This window comes from Rattus norvegicus, chromosome 2 (genome assembly GCF_021556685.1).
Source record: "Rattus norvegicus strain SHRSP/BbbUtx chromosome 2, alternate assembly SHRSP_T2T, whole genome shotgun sequence".
Taxonomy (NCBI): Eukaryota; Metazoa; Chordata; class Mammalia; order Rodentia; family Muridae; genus Rattus; species Rattus norvegicus.
The window spans coordinates 26,534,374-26,560,049 of NC_141535.1; the positions used below are offsets into that span (position 1 = coordinate 26,534,374).

General features: G+C 46.2%; 1 protein-coding gene and 1 pseudogene across 5 annotated transcripts; both read right to left on the reverse strand.

The window, feature by feature from the left end:
* Positions 1 to 875: 875 nt before the first annotated feature.
* On the reverse strand, positions 876 to 20,674 carry Bhmt (betaine-homocysteine S-methyltransferase). 4 transcript variants are annotated; one of them, XR_015669951.1, is made up of 8 exons: positions 20,344 to 20,674; positions 16,630 to 16,762; positions 10,482 to 10,600; positions 8,970 to 9,161; positions 8,481 to 8,628; positions 4,964 to 5,254; positions 3,792 to 4,041; positions 876 to 1,634 (listed from the first exon to the last, which is right to left on the reverse strand). XR_015669951.1 is itself a non-coding variant. In NM_030850.1 (8 exon segments), coding segments are annotated over 8 exon segments (1,224 nt in total). In that variant the 5' UTR covers positions 20,377 to 20,446; the 3' UTR covers positions 876 to 1,447.
* Positions 20,675 to 24,846: 4,172 nt separating this feature from the next.
* Positions 24,847 to 25,236, reverse strand: Rpl36l7 (ribosomal protein L36 like 7; annotated as a pseudogene). Its single transcript, XR_015673763.1, has one exon. The product of XR_015673763.1 is annotated as a ribosomal protein L36 like 7 (transcript).
* Positions 25,237 to 25,676: the final 440 nt, after the last annotated feature.

The window sequence follows — 25,676 nt, forward strand, 5'->3', positions numbered from 1 at the left end:
CAAGGGTAGAACCTACTGCTTTAGGATTTATTTATTTATTTATTTTTTTGGGTTCTTTTTTTCGGAGCTGGGGACCGAACCCAGGGCCTTGCGCTTCCTAGGTAAGCGCTCTAACCACTGAGCTAAATCCCCAGCCCCACTGCTTTAGGATTTTAATGTGTACTGAAGACCGGGTGAGATAGCCAGCCCTGTGGACTAGCCAGACCACAGCCTGTAAATCACTGTAATAGATCATAGACCACTTCCATAAAGCCCCTCTTGATAACACATTCATTCTGTTCTGTTCCTCTAGCACAGAGGTTCCCAACCTTCCTAATGCTGCGACCCTCTAATAGAGGTCCTCATGTTTGGTGACCCCTAACTATAAAATTAATTAGCTGCTACCTCGTAACTGTGATTTTTTTTTGGTAGTTATGAATTGTAATTTAAATATCTGATACCTGGGGTATCTGATATACAACCCCAGTGAAAGGGTCATTCGATCTCCAAAAGGGTCATGACAGGTTGAGAACCGCTGCTCTAGAAACTCCTGTCAAATACAGCTGCCACCCTTGGCTATGTATTTTTTTATTTATAATTTTTTTAAGCTACCAAAGGAATAAACCCACTTCTTCACAGCGAGCTGGTTCACCAAAGCACTTCAGCAGGTCCAGTTCTGAGCAGCGCAAAGAGAGTAACCTTCTACTCTTGTCAATCCCCCTGCCCCAGCATGCCTGTGTTTCTTAGTGTCAAAGTGAGTCTGGAATGCAGAGAACAGGACTCTGTGGTCTGGATGTTTAACGACTAGTCGCATATGACCGGTTTTCTATAAGAATACACAGCAAAAATCAAGACCACTAACTGGCCACAAAAAAAAAAAAAAAAAAAAAATCGTCTTGAAGGTTTTCAACCGGCATGTTTTTATTAATGAAATGGAATGGAAGCAGTCAGAACAGAGATTACAGAATTACAGAATGGATCAGTTATCTGTTAAGTTTTACAGGGCTGGTGTGTGTTGTTTCTGCCTAAGGGTCCTGCTCAAAAGATCTTGGAATCCACTTGGGAAGCATCTTAGATATAGATGGTTGCTGTGTCACTTATGATACGGTCCCTGAATGGTTCTATGTCACTCGTGGAGGTGGTGTCCTATCCCCCTATCTGAAATGAGATTGATGTCGGGTGACTTTCTCTTCGCTGCAGTGACTCCTGTGCGCCTGTAATGCGACAGGCACGTAGGAAATGTGTTCAGGATTTACTGTGGACTTCTCCTTTCTTCCTTCTAGGTAAAATTCTAAAGCGTAGTTTTGTAACTGTGAAATGCTATCTGTGATTCCATTTTGTCTAACTAGCACCAATCACAGGTGTAAGCCGGCATCAACACAAACGCTGGTTTAGAGATGCCTTCTCCTTCCGGGTGCACACTGTGGCCCGGACCTGGAGGAATTCGCCCCGAACCGCTGGCCTGTGGCTACTGTGCGGATTTGAATTTTTGTTTTTCGAAGAGCGCTCTCAGCTGCTGCTCAGTGGTGGCTTCCTTCTGCTGCATCAGCTCTGCTGCCCCTTTCGTCACTCCCCAAGCATCCGGCTTGGACATCGAAGGATTGTACGGTCTGCCGGAAGCTATTCGAAGATTCTGCCAGTATTCTTTCCTGGCCCTGCGGAAACAAAGTACGCATGAGGATCCACAGTACCCGCACAGTGAACACACCAAGGTCCCCAGAAACACCCTCAGAGTCTTTATTAGTCTCTGAAAGTCTGACTATGAGTGTGTACTTATTAATTCAGAGTGAGGCGTTTCTCCCCTTAAACCTTTAGGTCTTTTTTTGAAGCATAGAGATTAAAAGCCTAACATTTAGAATCAGGATATTTTTATTTAGCATATACAACCTTTCTGTCCTGGTCACATTTTTAAATCTTGTATTAGCTGGGTGGTCATGGTGTACACTTTTAATCCCGGCACTTGGGAGGCAGAGGCAGGCAGAGATCTGTGAGTTTGAGGCCAGCCTGGTCTATAGAGCAAGTTCCAGTACAGCCAGGGCTACACAGAGAACTTTTATTAGAATGGATTAGTTGTGTAAATCATGTGCTTTGCTATGACACTCTCATGCGTGCGTGTGTGTGTGTGTGTGTGTGTGTGCGTGCGCGCGCGCGCGCGCCATGGCACTCTCACACGTGTGTGAAATACATTGATCACAGCTACCCCTTATGTTCATCTGTCACTCTCTTCCTGGACCCACATCTGAGCTTGTCTGGAGACAAGTTGGCCCCCATGGCGGGCTCCTGCCTCCATCCTCCTTGGTCATTGTTCCCTCCTGCTTCAGGCCTCATCAAGTCTGGTAGCCTGTCTAAAAAGCATTGACAGTGGCTGTTACATTTACTAAACTCTTGAAAAATCCCACCTTGCCATTGGTTCCACATCGCCTTGGGAATGAGGTCGCACACCAGCGAGCACACTAATGATAGTGGACCTACCCATGCTAGTCCTGGAATCTCCACTCCCAGACTTACACCCCTCCCTCCCTCCCACCTGCCCGCCCTCCTACGGCCCCGCCCTCCTATGGCTGGACAACGCATGCATTCACCCTCCCTCCTTGAACCTCTCAGTGCCTCCCATCAGCTGCCCTTTGTCTGGTCCTGTAACATCCTTGAGACTCCAGCTATAGCCGCTGCTTCCGCAGCTTCCGTAAGCATCCTTTATAAGCTCCCGTCTGGCTTTTGCTGCGGTGGACCATTATTCAGAGCTCACACTGCTGCGCATCTCTCTGTACTTGAACTTACCCTGTCATCTGATCGTCCTTGTTTATTTCTCTGTCCTTTTGGTTAACTCTTTGGGGACCAGGGCTCCCATCCTGTTTAGGCTTCAAAAGCTGTTTAGCCAGCTTTCTAGAGCTCCTTTTCTAAGATGTTGTCCTAGTTGGCAGAGAGTCGTTTCTTCATTTCTCACAAGCTATCACAGCGTAGTATAATGACTTTATTTTCCTCCTGTTGCTTTGTCCTTTTTATTCCAAGTCCCATGTAGATCATGCTGGACTCAGACTCACTATGACTCCTCCATCCCACTCCCGAAGTGCACACTACAAGTGTGGAGCATCATATAGCAAACACTGATTTTCTGAGCCATTCCCCCTGTGAGACTCCTGAAGCCAGAAATGAGAGCTCCCTCATTGTTGGTGCCTAGCCCTGCACCGAGTTTCTCCCCATTGGAACGTGAGCTATGAGGCAAGAGCTTGCCTGTCATATCATGGCCTCATTCCCACCTCTGAAAATTGTGACACAAAATACTCAGCATTAATATAAATTATTAATAAAAGCTATACTCAATTTTTGATGTTTTAAATGCCCCCGGGAGCTTATTTCTCAAGCTTTGATATATATATCCTGGAACCCCTCCCAGTGAACTGCCCCAGGCCTAAGTTCTACTCAACTCTTTGTTTGTTTTGTTTTTGAGGCAGGATTGGAACTCTGTAGACCAGGCAGGATTGGAACTCTGTAGATCTGCCTGTCCCCACTTCCCTAGTGTTGGGATTCAAGGCAATGTGCCAGCAGTGCCAGCTTCAGTCTTTAAATTCAGCATTAGTGGATACCACGTGGTCTGTGCTTTGCTGGAACAGACTCACATTTGCACGCTATTTAAGTTGCAGTCTGTCTTAAGCCTTCTCCTTAAGTCACCTGGGAAGATGCTTTATAAGCCGCTTCAGGAGAGGCTGGAGAGAAGGAGTTGGGCCACCCTCCTCACACCGGAAATGGAAAGGAGCCTCTTTAGTGGTCTCACTTGAACAATGGGGAAGCAGCGGGAGTGGGGAGGTACTGACCTTGCCCTGATCCAGGGTTTGGTGTGCATGTCCAAACCACTTCCCCAGCTGCCATGTTTTTCTGAAGCTGGTGGTAAAAATCCCCTTTCTGGGGCGAGCTCCTCTGCAATGGCCCTGATGTGGTAGGGCTCAAATCCGCAGCAGCCGCCAATGTACCTGACCCCCAGGTTGTAGGCCTCTCTGGCGTATTTTTGAATATCCCATCTGGTGGCAACTCTGGGTTCCAATCCTAGAATGAATAATATTTTGTCTGAGTTCTTCTTATGTAAAAGTATTAATAAGACAAAAGGCTGGAGAGAGAGCTAAGTGAGTAAGGCCACTTGCTGCTCAGGCAGGAGGACCAGGGTTGGGACGATGTTGGGCAACTCAAAAGTAACAGTCTATGCTTCAGCTCCAGAGTGGACTCTGCTGGCATCTGTACTCACCTGTGTGCGTGTGTGTATGTGTGTGTGTATGCGTGTGTGTGTATGCGTGTGTGTGTATGTGGTGTGCATGTGCCTGTGTGTGTGTGTGTGTGGTGTGCATGTGCCTGTGTGGGGTGTGTGTGCATGTGTGTGTGCATGTGTGTGTGTGTTGTGCATGTGCCTGTGTGTGTGCATGTGTGTGTGTATGCTGTGTGTGCACATGGACACACACATAGACACACTCACCAGTAAATACACACACACACACACACATGCACATACACATGGACACACACATGCACACACATACAAAATTAAAAATAAATCTTTAAGAAAGGTAGAAAGTGAGAGAGCAGGATATTTGATGCCCTCCTCTGGCCTCCACATGTAAACACATAAATACATGTAAACACACATGTGCACGCACGGACACACACACAAAATTAACATAAAAATTCTTAAGAGGGAGTAGGGCTTTGGAAGTAATTAATTTAATCTTATTTTTAGGATTAAAAAAGTAAAAAACAAGGATGAAAGGATTCTTTTCTAAAGTAATGTCAGTAGCAGGGGTAGAACCAGGAAGAGCTCTCTACAGATGTGGGCGCCCCAGAGGACAGCTTTTCATCACCTCTGAGTCACTAGTTGTTCCCACTGTCCACACTTAAATTCATGGATGTTGTTGTTCCCTTAGTGGTTCTATTTGTCCTCCCACTGCCTGATAAAGGGGGTTTGGGCTGCAGAGACAGAAACTAGAGGGCAAGAGATGACATGCACAGTGATTTCTCTCTCAAGACAAGAGCTCTCTGGCTGTATAAAACTCATTTGAAATTTCTCAAGCAAAGATATTGAGACAATTTATAAAAAAGTCTGTCTTACCAAAGGGGAATTCTGGGAGATCAATAAATCCCTGTTTGCCACAGTCAGGGGTGTGGTAGGCCAGGGGCTGGCTCATCAAGTAAGCCTTCAGCCGAGCTGCTTCCAGACCCTCCTTCATGAGCTTTATTGTCTGCAAGCTGGTGCTGGGGTCGAAGTGGCAGTTCACACCGACAATGGCGGCACCTGGAAGTGACAGGGATGTGTTAGTGTGAGGGAGACACCAGATTCTGGCAGGTTCCGAGCTCCAGTCTCCACTGGACGCTTGTACTCGGTGAGAGCTGAAGGACAACGTCTGGTCTTCGCAGAACCTCTGTCACCTGTGAGGAAGGGCAGCCCAGAGCAGCCCGGAAATGTTTTCTGAGAAAAGTGCTTGGAGGAGTCTGGTATAATTGAACTGTCACTTAGGCACATTGGGCTGTCTGTCTTTTTTTTTTTTTTTTTTTTTTTTTTTTGGTTCTTTTTTTTCGGAGCTGGGGACTGAACTCAGGGCCTTGCGCTTCCTAGGTAAGCGCTCTACCACTGAGCTAAATCCCCAGCCCTTTTTTTTTTTTAATCATTATTAGAGCCTTTTTTTTTTTTTCTCTCCTTTGAGTTTCAGAAGTCAGTTTTTCATTACGTGACATTATGTGGCAATCACAGTGATTTTTCAGTGCTCCCAGCTGCTGGATTGTACCTGTGTTTAACATCATGCTGGTCCTCTGAGGCCAGAATAAATGTGCCCTCTCACCAGGCGTGTTCAGTAAGTTCACACAAAGGCTTCTTGGGCACAGCAGCATAAAGTCATTTAGGGAAAGGGTTTTTTGGGGGGTTTTTTTGTTATCAAAAATAATTGTGACTAGGACTAGTGGTCTGAAAAAAAATCTCAAAAATCTTCTTTAACTTGAGGTGACTCAATCTTTTCAACACCTATCAATCATTCGTACAGAAAGCTCACTGGCGTGTCAGCCTACTGGACCAAAAGCAGCACAGAGCTGACACCTTAATGTATTCTGAATCTGTTGTTGCGATGTTTGATTTAATGAGACAAAATATGGTTTAGATGTCTCATTTTAAAGAAGATGTTTATAGTCATTATGTCCTTAACTGTGTCTGGAAACAAGATAACCAGTTGTGACAATTGTTAGGTTTTAGAAATTTTGCCATCTAATAGATTTGAAGAGACAGGATGCTGCTAACAGTTCTACCACCTCAAAAAGAGAAGGATTCCCAAAAGGCTCTTCTCTTTCTTCATTTTGAACTTAAGAACTTTCAGGAAAGAGTTGGGGGAAAGATGGCTTGGTGAGCTGTGAATGCTAGAGATCTGAGTTCAAATCCCCGGTGCCAAACTGCTGGCTTCCCCTAGCCAGCCTGTGAGCACAGCACTGGGTGTCTGTTGGGGTGCGATGGAGACAGGCCAATCCCAGCAGCTTGCTAGCCGTCCTGCCCAACCTATCCGATAGGCTTCAGGTTCTGGGAGAGAGATCCTACCTCTGTTTATCTAACATCTTCACTTGGAGTTTTTGTGGGACTAAGTCTCATTGTGTAGACCAAGCTGGTCTCAAACCGTAATACCCCTGCTTCAGCCTCCCCATTGCTGGCGTTATGGGTGTGGACCACACCCATTCTCGTCTGGATCTTGACCTTTTGACTTTGATTTTGAGTGTGGAACACCCATAGCTTCTCTTTCCTTGCTTAATTTTTAATTATACTGATTAATCAATTACGTTGGCTATGTCTTAGATACTTTGTAGATGTAAATAAGGTTCCTTGTAAGAAGAAACGTAAATAGAATTTGGTCTCTGACATCACAGACTTTATGTTTTACCGTAGGGCTTCCCAAGGTTTGGCTCATGAACATAAGGTTTTATGATGAATTGTTCTAGGGAGTGGCTATTCCATCACGTCTCCTTCTTGGATATTAACAAGATTTAAGGACTTTATTGAGTCTACAGTGGAGACCCAGGCACAAGTAAGTTTAGTGTGGTGCCATCTAAATACATCTGACCTATCAACATTCTCCACTGATGGAAAAAGCCAACTGAAGACATTCCGAGTCGTAACTAGTGTTCAGCAGTGTAACTAGAAAGTGATTGTTTGAGGGGCCAAGGATGCTTATGTCAGACACATGGAGGTAGAACTCAGGTTAAGCCTTGGAAGATGGACTGGGGTTATCAGACAGGCGCTGCTAAGGATCTGTGGTGCGCTAGGCACTGGTGTAGCCACAGAACGCTTGGGGCTGAGCCCAGGAAACCTAGTCTTCACCTTCATGGATGTTAATCTAGGGAGGGTGATTTTAAACAGATAAGTGATGTACTCGAGGCTACCTATGAAGGCTACACTTGGAGCACAGATACGAAGGCCAGCAGAGTGGGGAAAGGGATACCTACAGGCCCAGCCCACCCGCCAATTACCATAGCAAACAACGGAGTCCCCACTGATCTTCCTGAAGACAGCGAACTTAGCCCCTCTCATTTTGTAGTTCCCATAAAAGTTAAGATTCTACAATTTTCTTCCTAAATACAAATATTTGTTACTGTTAATGGCAAGTATGAAAAGGATTTTTTTTTATGGAAAACCAGGAGATGGATACGAACCATAAATTAAACAAATCACCAACACGTCTCCAGTTCACCGAGTGCGCTCCCTCTTCCCCTGACACTGAGTTATAACTTGGATTTAAAATGCGACAGTTTAGAAAACAGCCTGTGACTTTCCCCTAATTGAAATGAAACCCAATGTTAGGAACCGAAATTGGATAAAAAGATATATTAGGTGGTCAGTATTTCATATCAAAGTTTCTTTTGATTTATTATACCAATTACACGAAGCCAAAGCAAGCTAGCCACCATGAGCAAGGAAAAACTTTGGCAAAGAGACAACTAACTTTGAATGAAGTTATTAATGTTTAAAGAGTCTCGACTTGAGGCATGTTTAAATAAAACACAGTTTCTCCTAACATTTCTGTTGTCTTACCCAAACACCCTTCTTGTTTCTAAGCATTAAACCTCCAACATGTGTCTAGCTACCCTTCTCAAAGAGCTGCCATGCATTAGTGACTTGGGGATTCAAGAATGATATTTTACCGTCCCTTAAAAACATATATTTATGGAGAAATAGCTAAGTGGGTCCTAAGTTCAGATCCCCAACAGCCACACAAAAAGCTGGGAATGGCAGCACACACATCTAGCCCTAGTGCTGTGTGGTCAAGACACACAAGTGGATTCCAGGAGCTCAGGGGGCAAGCCAGTCCAGCTAATCAGCGAGTTCTAGGTCCAGTGAGTGACCCTGTCCTAAGAAGAGAGGTGAAGAGCTAGAGGGAGACACCAGACCTCAGACCTCCACGTGTGCACACAAATGCCACACACACCCTTCCCATTCACACACATGAACAAGTTTCACCAGTGGCAAACAGATGGAAATCTCTCGTTACCTGCTTTTACCAAACGCACTGCGCACTCTCCAGGAGACACGCCATGTAGATCTCCTTCAGGTCCGATGCACATGGTAGCCGCTATAGGCTTCCCGGATGTTTTTAAGGCCTCGACTGCCCACACGGCTTCTTCAACATGTTCAAAATACTGAAATCAGCCAAGGGCAGAACACTTTAATCAGGTCTCCCACAGAACGATAGGAATGCCATTCTATTATTACTGAGGAACTGTCTAGTAATAACTCTGTTTCTAAGCATTTCTTGACCCAGAAAAGAAAGGGTGATGTTTTCTCAGTGTGAATAGAAGACAAAAGATTTGAAAACTGCTGTGTCAGATGAACTGAATCAAAGTTTTCAGAAGTCTTAGATGCAAAAAGATCTCAAAAGCTAATTAGATGTTGTTGTTGCCTGTTGAGATTTGATCCGCACCCCACGTTGGCCTCCTGGGAGTAAGGAAGGGTTCTGTCTGAATGGATTCTCCTTCCTTACCTCTGCAATGAGGAAGTCCACATTCTTCTTCATGAAGACCTCAAGCTGTTGGTGAAATATCTTTTTAACTTCCGTCTCACTCTTGCAGCTGAGGTAGGAAGGTGTCTGACTCACACCTCCTGCAACCAATGCATCCCCTTCGTCAGCAACTTGCCGTGCAATGTCACAAGCAGCTTCATTGACCTTCTGCCCCTAGAGTGGGTAAGGGACGGTAAAATATCAATTCTACGTGTGAAATTGGAAAAACAAATTATTAGGTACATGCCTCTCGCTTTTATTTCATTTTTTAAAAATCTATTTACTTTGTGTATATAAGCACACTGTCGCTGTCCTCAGACACACCAGAAGAGGGCATCGGATCCCATCACAGATGGTTGTGAGCCGCCATGTGGTTGCTGGGATTTGAACTCAGGGCCTCTGGGAGAGCAGTAGGTGCTCTTAACCGCTGAGCCACCCCCCCCCCCATTTTATATTTATCCCAGGAAGCAAGGGTTATGTGGGTCAATGGTTGATCAAGTCTAGCAGTTGCAAAGCCACACTTCTACCGTGAAAACGATGGTTACAGGAGGAATATCTAGGCGTCAGCACATTGTCAAGAGTCTGTGAGAAGATAATGGTTTCTACACAAAACAGACTAATCCGGAATTTTCTAATACCAACCAGCACTTAGATCAGTACTCGTCAATTAATTATGGTGACAAGAGACAATAGCTTTTATGATAATAAGACTAAAATTCAATTAGGATGATTACCAAACTCATGAACACTGTGCAGTCCTCCCTTGATAAATGCCTGCCTGGTAAGGAACACTCTAATCATTTAGACACTTAAGATTGAGCTGGCTTGGAGGATGGCGTTCCTGTTTGTGTTTGTTTGTTTGTTTGTTTGTTTGTTTGTTTGTTTTCTTTCTTTTTTTCGGAGCTGGGGACCGAACCCAGGGCCTTGTGCTTGCTAGGCAAGTGCTCTACCTCCCCACCCCACCCCACCCCCCCCAAAAAACAAAGCAAAACAAACCCACTACCGTCCTCAAACCCCCAAACAAAACAAAACAAACAAAAAACCCAAGTACACCCAGTACCGCAGGTCATTTTAGAACTTTTAGAACTCCCAGTTCATTTTAGATGTGACAGAATCTCCACCTTGATGGGCAAGTGATTTGTCAATGTTAGGAGCGACTGCAGCTGGATTGCTCAGCTTGCTGCCCCTGTACTTTGCACGCATTTGATGCCAGCACTTGGGAGGCAGAGGCAGGCAGAGCGCAGTGAGTTCCAGGTCAGCCAGGCTGCATAAGAGCTTGTCTCAAAACCGGAGGGAGAGGTATGGAAGCGAAACGAGGCCACATTGCTTAGCGATGTGAGTGAGAGCAGACAGGACTCACTGAGCCCATCTTTAATCTGCCTCACCAATGCCTTCCCGTTCATCGTAAGAGTGCAGCTCAAACCCACCCGAGTCACACGTCTCCGGTTTCCCTCTGGGAACTTGGGTGGCAGAGTGTCTGTGCGTGGTACTCACAGATATCTTCTCTGCCACGTAGTTCCCTCGGTTTTCCAGCTTGTCCTCACTTGCATAGAAAGTGAAGGTCTGCATGACGTTCGATCCAGCTCTGAGGAACTCCCGATGAAGCTGCCGAACTGAGAGTGCACAAACGAAGCCATGACTTCACTCATCCACCAACCCGAAATACTTCCCAGGGGCTTGTGGGTAAGCAAACATCAAAATGGCAGGTCCAGCTGCTTGTCATTTGCATGTCTGGGCCTAAGGAGGCAGAGATCTGGGTCTCCTGGAACCTCCCTCAAAGCTGTCATGGCTAGATAGCTACGTGGTTAGAGAGGAGAGGGATCACGGTGTTGTATTTGCCCCATGTTTTTGGTTTAGTTTGCTCATCCTGGAAGGCAGTAGCAGGAGGGGGAACTATCTGTTGTCTTGTCCTTGGGAAATCTCATGATCCATCCAAGGATGCCTGACCAATGAGTGCTGTGTGTATGGGCTCTGCATGAGATGTTCTCTGCCACGGGAAGAGAAGTCATTAGGTTGCAAGTTGAAGAACTCCAGGTTCTCACTGGGTGGAGGTGAGGAAGAGCAGTGGTGAGAACAGCCTCAGCAAACACAAAGTAGCATCAGGTTTGGCATTTGGGGGGAATCTACATGGGACATTGAAGAGATGTTGGAGGAGTGGCAGTAGATACAGGTGAAAAGGGGGGGTTTAGAACAGAGGACAAGTGGCTTCTGGCCTGGTACCCCACAGACTGTGCTCTGGATCTTAGGTGATACCTGGGACTAACCCAGCGATTTTTTTTTCTTTAACTTATTCACTTTACATCCTGCTCACTGTCCCCCTCCCAGTCACTCCCTCCCACAATCCTTCCCCAATCCCCCCTCCTAACCTAGTGTTTTTTGAAAGAGATTTCTATTTGCTTGTTTTTTGAGAAACTGTCTTCTGGCAGTCTTACTGAGAATGCCCCCCACAGTCTCATTTCCAGTCGGTGGGACTATTTAGGAAGGATTGAGAAGTGTGGCTTTGTTGGAGGAAGTGTATCACTGGGGGCTGGTTTTGAGATTTAAAAAGACTCTCCCCCCCATTTCACTTGGCCTCCTCCTTAAGACACAGGAGGCCCCAGCTGCTGTTCTGGCTTACCTGCCGCCATGCCTTCGCTCCGCCTTCTTGGACTCGAACCCTCTGAAGTCATAAGCCTAATTAAACACTTTCTTTTGTAAGTTGCCTTGATCACGGTGTTTTGACACAGTAATAGAAAAGTAACTAAGACAGGTTGCCTGTAGCCGAAGCTAGCCCCAAACCTGCCATATAGCCAAGGATGTCCTCAAACGGATCCTCTTGCCTCTACTTCTCAAGTGCTGGGATTACGGTGGTAAATGAGTACACCCCAGCATTAAAAGATAACTCTGGGTGTTGGACAGAAAGGTCAGTGGTTAAGAGCACTCGTTGACTTTACAAAGGACCTATGTTTGCTTCCTAGCAACCATGCTAGGAAGCTTTCAACCCCTGCACTCTCTTCCAGGGATTCTGATGACTTTTCCTGGCCTCCCAAGGCCCCTCCTCACTTCACATATACAATTAATAAACTAGAGAGAATAAGAGAGAGAGAGAGAGAGAGAAAGAGAGAGAGAGGATGTGTTCAATAAAATAAGAATTGGGACACTATTCATAACGATAAGCCCTTGGATGAATATCAAGTGGAAACATGTTCATGACTGAAAAAGAAGCATGTGTTTCCCATATAGTTATCCATACTCAATTTAAAGAGCAACACTCGGCCTCTAACCCTGTGGTGCTCAAGTCCCCTGCATGCTTTTTTAAAGATGATGGATTTGAAGGAGAGTCAACGCCACAGACTTTCTAGCTCGTTTGGGGTGGGATTCAGCTTTTGTCCTTTTGAAGGTTCCCTGGTTGGTTCTTGTTTTCAGCCTTGCTGAGAACTGTCATGCCAAGACAGATGGGAAACACTCACCTTATAAAATGAGGAACCTGGTGTTTGTTTTGTCAGGGGAGTTAAACCAGGCAGAGGAAGGAACCAGCAACCCTGCTGAGCTCTGCAGTGTGATCTGAAATGTCAGAGGCCTCTATAAAACCCAGTGGAGGGGCAGCAGCTATGTCAGAGACCCAAAACAGCTGGGGCTCTGGAGAAAAAGCCTAAGGTAAAGCGTAAGTGCTCTCTAAGGCTGGAGCTGTACCTGTGCAGACAGAAACCTGGGTGCTTGTTTTTAAATGTTTGGACAAGCAAGGAAAAAAAAAAGCGGCCGTGTTTTAGAAAACAGCTTCCCAAGCGTCAAGCCAGCCCTTTCGTGATTTTCTCTCTTTCAGTTGTGGAAACTTTAGCTCTCAGTGGGAAAGGAGCTTAAAACACACACCTAATCTTTAAAGCTCATTTTAATTAGCCCAGGAATCAAATAAAAACAACCCAAGGGGAGTTCCTGTCTATCAAGCAATCACAGAGCTGTGGCGGGTGGGGAGGAATCTCAGAGTGGCCTTGGGAGTGCAGACTGGGATCTCAGCCTAGGAGGGGATGGTTTATAATCAGAAAGTTCACCAAGGTTGTCTGTGGGTGGATTTCCAGAAGGCCCATGAATGCATAGATTTTCCTGGGGGGTGGGGGGCAGTGAACCAAAATAACTGATATCTCTTTACTTTTATTTTGACTAAATTGCTTTTTCATTCCTTCTCTCCCTTCCCATCCCCATCTTATTATGCAGTCCTAGAATTTACTATGCTGGCCTAGAACTCACAGAAATCCACCTGCTTCTGCCTCCTAAGTGCTGGGATTAAAGGTGTGCACCACCACGCCCAGCTGAGAAATCCAAGTTATTGAAATTCCAAAGCTCATTCTACAACAGCGGTTCTCAACCTTTCTTTTGCTGTGACCCTTTAATATAGTTCCTTCATGACCTGGTACTTCTCCACTCATAAAAGTATTTTTGTTGCTACGTTTATGAATCATAATATAAATATCTGTGTCAGGTGACCCCTCTGAAAGAGTCATTTGACCTCCCAAAGGGTCAAGACCCATAGGTTGAAAACTACTGTTCTACAAATTCAAAGCCAGTTCTCCAGTGGAATGTACGTTGGCAGAAATATCACTTGGGAGCCAAATGTGACCCAAACTAACACCAAAATATTAGTGTCAGTAGTCATATATATTAATGTTAAAAGGGGTTGGGAGTGGTAAGGCTGGAGAGATGGCTCAATGGTTAAGAGCACTGACTGCTCTTCCAGAGGTCCTGAATTTAATTCCCAGCAACCACATGGTGGCTCACAACCATCTGTAATGAGATCTGACGCCCTTTTCTAGTGTGTCTGAAGATAGCTAAAGTGTACTCATGTATATAAAACAAATAAATAAATAATTCTTTTTAAAAAAGGTAAAATGAGGTTTGGATGTTGTAGGTTCTGTAATCCCAGCAGGAGGCTCAGCAGAAAGAATTTCAGGCCAGCCTAAAAATCTTGGGCTGAAGAAGTAATTTAGTGCTACAGCGAAGCCAAGCATGTGTGAGGCCCTGAGTTCAAGCCCCAGTATAGGGGCTGGGATGGAGTATTTGATTACGGGGCTTTAGGGACCAACAGGAGTATTGTGTAACACACGGCACTATAGAAGCAACCTTCTGTAGGCCTCAGGGTTCTAGAAGCCACGTCCACATTCGATCCCCACCTGGTTTGCATGGGATCGTGGGCCCCTAGCAACATCCATTCCTTTCTCAGTCTGTCTCCAGCACTGAAAACTCGGGTCTTGCTCTGCTCACAAGGAATGTTTCAGATCAAGTTCAGCGTGCAGGAAAGCCCCTCAGGGCCTCTGTCAATTCTAGCTACCTTTCAGTCAAACTTAAAAACAAATCACCTTGTAGACACGATGCTTTATGTGCATAAAATATGCACACAACCAATCACCCCTCCATTCAGATCATGAGTATTTTGTTCTTTTCCTTTTGCACAGTGGGAAGGATTGAACCCAGGCCCTTGGGTATGTGAGATAAGCATTCTAATACTCAGCTACAGCCCCAGCCCTTAGCATCAATGTTTTAAATATTTATTTATTTTTTTTTACCTTCCCCCAAAAGGCAAACACAGCCAGCATCCTGTAAGAATGGTCCAGGAAAGATGTGTTACAAATCTGTCTTTACTGATTCACACTGAGCCTGATAGAGGAGTGCTGGCAGAGTCAGATACCATATGGGATTTCAGTCTGTGGCAGGAAAGAGTAGACCAAACGATTCAGTGTCATGGAGTTTCCATTCATTCTTGAAAAGCGTGCACCTCTCAGAAAAGTAAGCCAGAGTACATGCCTGATGCACCAAAACCAGCTCAAAGCAAAAGAATTGATAATAATGATAATGATAATAATAATAATTATAATAATAATTCTGAGTGTTCTCACGCTAGGAATGAGTGTTCCACCCTTCTCCACTGATAGCTCCTGACAGGCTCTCAAGGTCACACAGTTAAAATGTTCAGCTGTGGTGAACTGTGGTGGCTGCCTCTGAGAGGGAGAGCAATAATAGGGACAGTTTCTCAGATGATTGCGTGTGGTTTGGGGCCATGTTTTATCTACTGCTGGGTGCCATCTACAAACTGGAGGAAGATAATGAAAGACTACGGGCAAATCATCCCCATTTAAGGCAGAGTGTGTGGAAGCCAGGACCTCTAGGCTAGGGGAGAGGCAGGCGCATCTCCTGCATCTAGAGAGCAGAAAGAGCTGAGTATCTGGCCCTGGACAGAAGCCAAGCTCCCAAGGGCCCGGTTACCAACCGGACAGACCTGCTATGCTGAAGTCGGGGCATTGATTAGAAAAAAATGGGACCTCAAGACGGGTGAAACATATGAGTAGATTGACCCAAGAACTCTGAGAGCCCAGATCCCTCCCAGAATGCTCTAGGCCAAGAAATCGTCTTTTCCTCTGCTATATGCGTGCGCATGCGTGAGTACGTGTCTGCGTGTGGGTGTACGTACGAGTGCGCGCGTGCTCCAGAGATTGATACTGAGTGTATTTCTCCTTTGTCTTCTACCTTGTTTTTTTGTTTGTTTGTTTTGTTTTGTTTTGTTTTGAGACTGGGTCTCTCATTGAACCTGAAGCTCACTGATTAGCTAGACAGGTTACACAGCAAGCCCCAAGGATCCTCCCACCTCTGCCTCTCCAGCGTTGGAATTACAGGCTTCCAGCTTTTGAATGTGGGCTGTGGGGGTGGAATCCAGCGCCTCCTGCTAGAGAGCAAGCACTTTGCCCACAGAAACATTTCCCCAGTCCCAAACCCTCCCTTTTATTTATTTATTTATTTATTTATTTATTTATTTATTTATTTATTTTTGGTTCTTTTTTTTCGGAGCTGGGGACCGAACCCAGGGCCTTGCGCTTCCTAGGTAAGCGCTCTACCACTGAGCTAAATCCCCAGCCCCAAACCCTCCCTTTTAAAGAGAAATGCTTCCCTCTTGCTTGAGAATCTGCAAGACCTCTGCCATGGACGCTGGTGCTTACTTCTTCCTGGTCACCATTGTTTGGTGTTTGTGGGACTAAGGCTCATGGGATATGTATAAGAGCTGGAAGATTCCTGACTGCAAATAGGCCTGGGCTACAGTAGGGTGAACCGGACTAGTTGTCAGATATACAACGGAGGGATTGGAATGTGGTGCCGAAGATCCTAACGGGTATGAGAAGGACAGACTGGAGGAGGAAACGGATAGGAGACTAAGCTGGTTAGGACAAAGGATGGAGAGTCTGGATAAGCTGGTGGAGTGGGAGAATTACATAGAGGGAGCAGAAGGACAGGAGGAGAGCGTCTGCACACCAATGGGGGACATCTCTTAGTAAGGGCAAATCCTAGGGCGGGTGGCAAAGGGACCCCCCCCCGGGGGGGAGATTTAGGCAAACTGCTTGCTGAGCGGATTGTCTGAACACAGAAGACGCGTAGATTGGTGAGAGGGAGAATGGCAGACTCATCCAAAGTGAAGGACAGGAGCCAGGTGGTGGGTCACGGAGAGAAGCAGAGAGAACTATTGTGATTCAAAGCGTGCAAGTCCTTACTGACAGTTGGCAGTGCCCAGGGTCAACACCAGGGATAGAAAACCTGACACGCATGCACCTGCCTCGTGGTTTGCTCTCACAGTTCCTTCAACACAGCACACACGATCACAGTTTAGGATGGAGTGCCCACCAACCTGCCTCGGGGTGCTCCACCGCAGCCTCTGGGGTCCAGGGTCCAGCCTTTACGTAGCCCCTCTTTTCCAGTGCAAAGACAAATCCCCCATCTCCGATCACGACTTCGCCAGCATTTAAGCGTTCTAAGATTCCCTGAATTTACAGACGAGGGAGAGAGAGGAGTTGAGTTTCAGAGCCGAGTTCTGTTTTTAGTAATTTTTTGCAAGCACATTCTTGAGAAGTGTGATTTCTGTAGCACTCTTGGTGTGAGTGAAAGTTTCCACCTTCTGTGAGGCCAATCGGCCGATCAGAGCTTCGGTGATGTGGAGAGGTTGAAATGTTGCAAATCCAGAACCGAATTATCTTGGGGTGTGTTTGAACACTGATGGCACATAGCCTTCCTCTGTACATCTTTGTGACCATTAGGTTAAACCTTCTGGAATATTCCAACAGACCTCTAGTTTCCAACCAAAAAAGGTGCTATGAATGCTGCCTGATGGTATCATCAAACCGCTATGACATAGGAACATGGAATTCAGAGTGACCTGAATTCTGTTCTTGAGCCTTAATCACTCAGAGTGACTCCAGAATAAGCTGCCTCGTCCCTTTGAAGTGATGTGTTTTTGCATCCACATCGGAAGCGTATTTTAGACATTAATTTATGGTAGGATGCTCAGCTACTAGAAATTGGTACATTGACGCGCATGTGCTGGGTTTGTGGGTCCTGCAGAGCCTGGGTGTCTTTTTGCACACAGAGTAAAGCATTGTCTGGAAGAGCCCAGTGGTAGTAGAGCCTAGCATGCTTGAGGCTCTGGGTTATAACCCAAGCAGAATAAAAAAACAGAGCACACATTTCCCATTTGCATAATGTAGTAACTCAGCTCATATAGACAGTGAATAATGAGCAAATCAGGACAATCAGGATCTCGAATTCCTTAATTGTTTATCATTTGGGAAGGGTGGGACCATTAGATTCTTTTCCTCTGGTTCTTTATAAAATGCCCACTAAATTGTCACTAAATTCGGCCACCCTGCGGAAGCCCATCCTTTTCCTCCTTTACCTGTGCTGGAAATTTAACCCAGGATCTTTCACACTCTAGGCAAGCTCTCTACCTTTGAGATGCATCATGGGTGGCACACGTTCTTAAAGGGCAACAGCTGGCATTCTTACTCTACCAACAGCCTAGAGAGAGGTTTAATGTTGCCAAAGAGTTAGGAGAGAATGCTGTCCAATATTTTTCAAGACTAAAAAGCCATGAGACACCTGGTACAGAGAGAACAGAGGTGGCCAAATCACTTATGGGCGTCCGTTCTTGGCACTCTCGGCCACAGCAGATCTGTCATGCACCCAGGAGTTTGCAAGACTGTATACCCTGTACCCCGTGCCAAGAACAGGGAAGAGACAGGCATAGCACTCACGAGATGATTTCCAGGCCACTCTCCATAGCTACTCCATTTCAGTGCAGTGAAGCAATTGCCGCTCAGGTGCTCAGGTGCGAGAGATGAATTTTGAATTGAGAATTGGAGAGGGGTTTTTATAGAATGGAAAGTAATTTACTAGTACAACTGTTTTTGCAGTTTCTAAGAATCATGAACTTTAAATTAAACATACCCGATTTTCAAGTTCTCTCTCCCTGACTTTAGAAATGGGAAATTAAAGCCCAGAGTCTCTGCATAATTTATCTCGGGTCCTAATGACTCTCTCACCCTTGAGTGGCTTTTAGATTTGATTTCAAATAGAGGTGGGGGAGGGTGAGACAGCTCTGAGAAAGGAAGTGAATGATTCCGGGATACATTGGAATATGCACACTTGCTACTTCCCATGTGCTAGCCTAGCCAGTGGATCTTTAGAAGTGTGAGGAGAACACAGGCTCATACACAGCATGAGGAGCCACAGCCTTTTGCACTAAAATCCCTTTGTATCTCTGTAGAGCCTTCTTCATTTTAACTCCTCCTCCACAGCCCCACCCTACACCGTTATGACTGCAAGGGCCCAGAGATTGCCCACTAACACTGTGGAACCGGAAATTGCATGGGGCTGTACGCCAAGCCTGGACGTCTGTGAGTTAATAAACAGCTATAAATATACAAGATTGCTCATGTGAATGTTGAAATCCAAATATATATCATGACTACAATGTGTCTAAATACTACATCTTAAATTAAAAGTATATAGATATATATTGACAAACATATCATGTGGTAGTAATATATAGCTATATATCAGACATAACGATATATGTCACACAGACAATGGTCCCATAAATAGCTATGACTCGCTCCCAGTGGAAATAACTAGCTACATTGTGACTGTTAACCAATCTCATGGGACATGATTTCAAATCTTAGTATACAACATTTTAGCACACAGCATAGCCAGGAATCTGATCTTTGAAAATAGGTATGATTTCTTTATGCCAATCTTGTGGAGTGATTATGCCAGCATACTCTAGATTCTACTAGGTTCTAATTCCCTAGACCTCAGAATTTTTGTTGTTGTTTCTAAATTAAACAGCGGGATGTGCTATGAAAAGCTTAGGTTGTGTGTGTGTGTGTGTGTGTGTGTGTGTGTGTGTGTGTGTGTGTGTGTATGCATAGGACGAGCCATCTTTTCAGTCTGCAAACACACAAACACATACCTCTTTCACACTGCCCACAGGCGGTCTACCTCTGGGGCACAGTGTTTAAATTTTAACAGGATTAGCTTTCTTCCCTTTACAAACTGGGCACACCCGGGTAGTTTCCCAGCTGGGGAGAGCTGAGGGTTACAGTCAGCCTGGCTCCACATGTCTCCCACCACCTCCTGGAGTCTGGTGTGGGGGCTGCTATTAGAGCCAAGTATATTACCTCTTCCCTGTCCATCACTTCATTCCCTAACACAGGAGTCCAGATTTGAACTGAACTCCTGGGTCCAGCAGGCATTTTTTTTTTTTTTTCCTTTTCTTTTTTCCGGAGTTGGGGACTGAACCCAGGGCCTTGCGCTTGCTAGGCAAGCGCTCTACCGCTGAGCTAAATCCCCAAACCTCCCCCCCCCCCCTTTTTTTAAAGAATTCTATGAACAGCCAGCCCTTCCTCGGGGTCTTACAATCATTCTACTCATTCATTTCTGAAACTGTATTTTTGGGGCTCGTGTGAGGCATTTTTCTGTGGCCGTTGGAACTGCAAATGAAACCTACATCACTCTTCCCCAGTCGTCCTGGGTGGCAGCTTGCCGCGTGTTGAGCGAGAGGTGGTGCGAGCCAGGAACCCTAAGGCAGCCAGGAGGGCTCTGTAGCTGCCAGCCCCTCCTGCACAGATAAACCGCAAGCCACCAGCCAGGGCCACCTCCCCCCTGTGGGAAATTGCACCCCTGGGTCTGTGAGCAACTTTATTTCTATGGTCTTTAGGTCGCTGTATTCCGGAAGGGTTGAATCTGATGGGCTGAACAGGGCGCCCTGACATCCAAAGTGTCTGTGGGCGTACCTTGTGTCCAGAAAGCAATCACCCCACAGATTCAGGGTACGACATAGTCCAAAGCCAGGAATGCACGAGGGCCAGAGAACATATACAATGTACTATGTAGGAGAAGTCCCGGGTCAGACAAAAAGTTCTGGGTGTTCCTTCTGACCTAAGGCTGCCAACTAAGAGGATACTGAGCCACAACCGGGCTCCGAGCACCCCTCTGCGCTTGCTGACATTGGGAGTGCCCAGCTGATGGTGTATTGAGAGCGCCCTCGGGCTCCCTGAATACTCACCCTCTTGGCCTTCTTGCCGGCAATCGGTGCCATCTTTCCGGTGTCCTGAGTGGCGCTGAACGCAGCTGCGGACTGGACGGGAGCTGTCTCCAGCAAAGGCTTGACTGCTGGGCCGCTTCTGGCCTCTTTATATACAGCAGCTAGGATTCCCCAGCCTTGACCGGGTCCAACACATGGCCTCAGGCGGGGAACACGCCCACCAGCCTTTGAAACAGGCCTGGGGCTAGCTGGGAATTTGCCTTCAGGAGGAGATGTGGAGATTGGTCTCCTAGATGGGTGGAAACACGAAGTAAGATAAGAAGAAGAAAAAAATACCGAGGTCGCTGCTTGCTCGTCTGCACACTGACCTTTGGCCAGTTGCAGGCCTCTGACCTTGACCAGGTACCCATGACCCACTTAAACTGCCAGACCAGGCCCCCAAGAATTCCACTCAGTGCTCAAATATTTGACCAAGGCGAAGATACAAGATCGTTGCGCGAGGATACGATGTCCCGCAAGAACTTTGCACAAAGTGTAAATTGCATGACCCGCCCTGGCGTAAGTAACACAAACTTGGCCTTTGCAGAAGCATTCGATGCCAAACCTCAAGAAGTGGGTCTGTTCTCAGTGACCTTACAGGCAGGCTTTGCAGTTTCTGGTAACCGTGGCTTCTAATAGGAATACTGCACCATCTGACTAGCACAGAGTCTAACAAATAAATGATCAGCAAAATGGAAAAGACTCTGAAGAGCTTAAATTTCCACATGAAAAGCAAAACCGAAGCAAACCGGAGAGCAACCGGAAGCAGCCCGGAGTGCAGCATATTGCTGCTGTCTGTTGACGATTTTTAACCTGTGGGTGATTTATGATTGTTCCCTAAATATTAAAAAAAAACAAACTATAACGTGACTTAAAAACACTAGAAATATCACTTACAAAAACTGTCCAACATACTAGTAAATATTTAAAGACAACAAAAGAGTGGGGGTTCAGAAACTTTTATCCAAATAAGCACAGGAGGATATTCTCCACGTGGAGCATTGGTCTCGATTTCACATACTCAGAAGAGGTTATAGTAGCAGATAACACATTGGTGAACGTTAAAAGGGATGTATGAATGATATACAATGAGAAAGCTTTTTTTTAGGGATTTATTTATTATATATAAGTATCAGACGCAACGGAAGAGGGCATCAGATCTCATTACAGAGATCGTTACATCACGGTGAGCCACCACGTGGTTGCCGGGATTTGAACTCAGGACCTCTGGAAGAACAGTGTTTTTGTTTGTTTGTTTGTTTTTGTTTTTGTTTTTCTGGAGCTGGGGACCGAACCCAGGGCCTTGTGCTTGCTAGGCAAGCGCTCTACCACTGAGCTAAATCCCCAACCCCACAGTCAGTGTTCTTAACCACTGAGCCATCTCTCCAGCTGGAAAGTAACTACCCCTATCAGTATACATCTTTCTGGGGAAATGCAATGCCCATTTCAGAATAAGCATGTTTATTAAGATTCCTATTTGAATGTGGGAATTCTTGGTTCTTTGAATGCTCACTGACTCCTACTTTGCCCACATGATTTATAGGCAGCTGTCAAAAGATTTCTATCTTTCCTCAGTCTCTCCGTTTGTTGCCCTACCTTTTCTTCCACCCCTAAACGAGCTCTGTTGAAACATCGTCCACCTGTTCTTTCCGTGTCGAATACTAACCCCACAGTTTGCTGAGTGCTACTGGAAATTTAACCCCTGAGTTTCATAACCTCAAAAGAGAGATTATTGTTCCGGCTACTGTTTATGCTTCACTCTGCCCAGAACCTCAGAAGCATTTATCCAATGCCACTTGACAAACACGAAGCCCTGCGAGGCAGGATATGAGACCCTGTGCATGGAGCTAGAGGTAAAGGGTAGCTCGCCCTCCTTTGTGTTTCCCAACGAGGAAGTAAACGATATCGAGAATCAATATGTGAGTGTCCTTTTAATCGATATGTAGATGGAAACGTCAGGGGCCTTCTTCTCCTCTTCAAGTGCGATTGCCTTTAAAATGGAGTCAGGGCTGAGGTGTAGCTCAGAGGTATAGTGCTTGCCTTGAATGCATGAAGCTCTGGATTTGACCTCTAGCACCTCTTAGAGAAATAAATGACTGACCGAATAAACAAAGCAATTAATTGTGAAACTGACTTTCCTCAGATCATCATCACCATCACCACCACCACCACCACCACCACCACCACCACCACCACCACCACCATCATCATCATCATCAAAACACGAGTCACTGAGCTTTAAACTGTTGAAGACACTTTGTATTTTAACACTGGGTGCAATAACATTTGACACCTGTGTGGAGCTCTTTGCAAACTGGTGACACGGAAGTGTAGCCAATGTCCATGTTTCTTTTGGCCAAGCCAATGTTTATTAAAAAGGAAAATGTGATTCCTTTGGGTAGGGCATTCACCCCGTCCTGTATACCATCTACACCATGCCCAGTGTGCTACATATGTCTGGTTTGTGTGCTTTTCAGCCTCTGCTGAAGGTGTGTGTGTGTGTGTGTGTGTGTGTGTGTGTGTGTGTGTGTGTGTGTGTGTACTTGTGGAGAGCAGAGGGCAGAGGTCAGTTTCTGCTCTAACTTCACCTCTCTCTCTCTCTCTCTCTCTCTCTCTCTCTCTCTCTCTCTCTCTCTCTCTCTCTTCCTGTCCCACCCCTCTTTACTATATAGCCCAGGCTAGTTCTGATCTATTGAACTCAAATTTTCTGCCTTAGTCTATTATCTGCTCTTCTATTTTGGGGGTGAAGGGGGCAGATTGGAATGAACTCTAAAGACCTCCTATGTCACATGATTGGCACCTGAAGTCTATGGGGTTCAGCAGCCTAAATGTGTGGTTCCTGATTCAGAGACTCGGAGCCCAGGGAAAATCCCATGACTTGCTCTCAGTCTGGCAGAGGAGTTTGAAACCAATTGTGGTGTGTGTGTGTGTGTGTGTGTGTGTGTGTGTGTGTGTGTGTATTGACTGTATATGTGTTACTGTCTGTGTAAATGCACATGCTGCCCATGGGTGTGGATGCCGGAGGTCAGCCTTGGGTGCTATTTTACACACACACACACACACACACACACACACACACACACACCCCACCCTCTCATTTCTATTTCCTAGTGCACTGCCTCTAGAGAAGAATTGGGAGGAGTTTTAAGAGAGAGCTGGTAAGAATTGTGTCTAGGTAAAGAATCACTCTGGGATAGGCTGGTATGTAACCTGAGTCACCTTTAAGACTAGGAATGAGGCCCTCTGCCAAGTTATGAAGGTGCTAATACATTCTCGAGAACCAATACTGTCTGCTGAATGTCAAAACCACAGGAAAACTACTACTGTGGGCATGAAAGCACATACCTCTTGCAAAGCTTTTGGGGGTCCCACTTGGGGTCCAATAGTAAAGACATGGAGACATCTGTATAATATAGGGCTCTTGTCTGTTTTCTGGGGCAGTCCCTCAGTTACTCTTCTGCCTGTCCCTGTCTCCTTTCTGTCACCCCCATCCCCACCTGGGTGCCCTGTCCCAACTCCAGCCACCAGCTCTTTCTCATACAAAAAAAGAAACCTATTGGCATAGTGAGAGAGATTATTCTTACTAGTCCGTTAGCAGGACTAGGCCCAGTTTTCATCAGAGCGTTGCCTTTTGGCCAGGCCGGATTGAGGGCTATGTGACCTTCTGTGACCTCCCCTGTGATAATCTCAGAGAATCCTCTTTGGGGGCAGCAGGCTGGCCTTGAATTCACAGAGAACCGCCTGCCTCTGCCTCTTGAGTGCTGGGATTAAAGGTGTGCACCACTACCACTTGGCCACCATAAACATTCCCATACATTCTTGGAGAGAATAGTTATACAAGTGGAACTGCTCTTGGGGCTGGGTTTGGTCTCTCTCTCTCTCTCTCTCTCTCTCTCTCTCTCTCTCTCTCTCTCTCTCTCTCTCTCATCTCTGTTTGCCCCTACTTAAGGAAGCTTCCAGATGTAGATGAGAGAAGAAACTGGTTTACCCACTAAATAGATTTTAATGTACAGAACCCAGTGTGTGGGATTTCTAATACACTTACTTTTGTGCTTATTTTCCATCTATGGGTCATTGATATACCATAACACCATTCTCTAGATATAAGCAAATAATAATTGTTAGATCGAAACATAGCCCATGCCTGGCTGTCAATAGTGCTTGCCGAATGACTCAAATTAAATCAGGCAGGAAGTGCTAGCATAGGAATGCTCTCCCATTCGGCAGGACTGGAGGGCGCCTGTTCCTCGCCTGGCCACTTCTTTCCTCCTTCTCCTTTGAGGACATCCTTTCCCCCCCCTCCCCCTTCCCTTTGCCCCAGGGCTGATCATTATGTTCCGGAAAAGCTTCAGAGAAGTTAAATATCCATCTAGGAGGCTTTACCTAGCCAGCGTCATTTCCTTCTGATATAGTCTTGCTTTCTGCGTTGCGTTTCCCATGCCTGCCTTTACACCGCAGGGTGTGACAGAGAGTTAGTGATGCTGCTTTCTTTCTTTCTTTTCTTTTTTTTTTTAAGAACCATCTTTTATTGGGGGAGGGGTCATCAATCCTTGGCCGCCGCCTTCCGCATGGCTGCCAGCACGTTGCTCAGCTCCTCCCTCTTTCTCTTGGCGCGGATGTGCGTGCCCACCCTCTTCTTGATAAACTTGAGTGCTCGCTTGTCCTTGGACACCTTGAGCAGCTCCATGGCACGCCGCTGGTAGGGCGCGAAGCCGCACACCTCCCGGATCATATCGCGCACGAACTTGGTGTGCTTGGTGAGGCGCCCGCGGCGGCGGCTGTGTCTCGGCTTGCTGACGTTTTTCGTCACTTTGTGGCCTTTGTTGAGGCCCACGGCCATGGGGTAGCGCAGGGCCATGGCTGCAGCTTTCCGATGGCGGCTGGACAGGAAGTGTGATGCTGCTTTTAAAACGTCACCAGCGTTGGATGATGACAGGAACCGTGTGCTCACATCAGACTCTTCAGTGTTGTGCAGGAAGATAAAACTGTGCTTCTTCCACACGGAGTCAGCCTCCTGTCTGGCTTTCCTGGTCATCCCTTAAAACTCAGGCCAGTGGTCTCCTTGGGACATGCTCACCCGTCTGCTCTGTCTTACTTCACCCCAGAGTAGGTCTGCGTGTGGGTTAGGAATACAGTCATCTTCCACTGTGGTCTGAATGCTTCTGTACCCCCCACCCCACCCCCCACACGCACACAACCCCTATCTTACAGTTTGAAACCTTGGCCTCCAGCGTGGGGCCAAGGTGAGGTTCGGGGAGGAGGCTGGGCCCTGATTGGGACCCCGATGAGATTAATAACTTCCATGGTCTGGGCCT

Bases quoted from the DNA above. Each gene is read 5' to 3' on its own strand.
- Bhmt (XM_087634837.1), bottom strand. From the start codon at position 10,556: ATGCAGACCTTCACTTTCTATGCAAGTGAGGACAAGCTGGAAAACCGA. The intron at 8,629-8,969 runs GTAAGGAAGGAG...GGCTGATTTCAG, and splicing joins TGGACTTCCTCATTGCAGAG to TATTTTGAACATGTTGAAGA. The intron at 4,021-5,071 runs GTAAGACAGACT...TATTCATTCTAG, and splicing joins TCTCCCAGAATTCCCCTTTG to GATTGGAACCCAGAGTTGCC.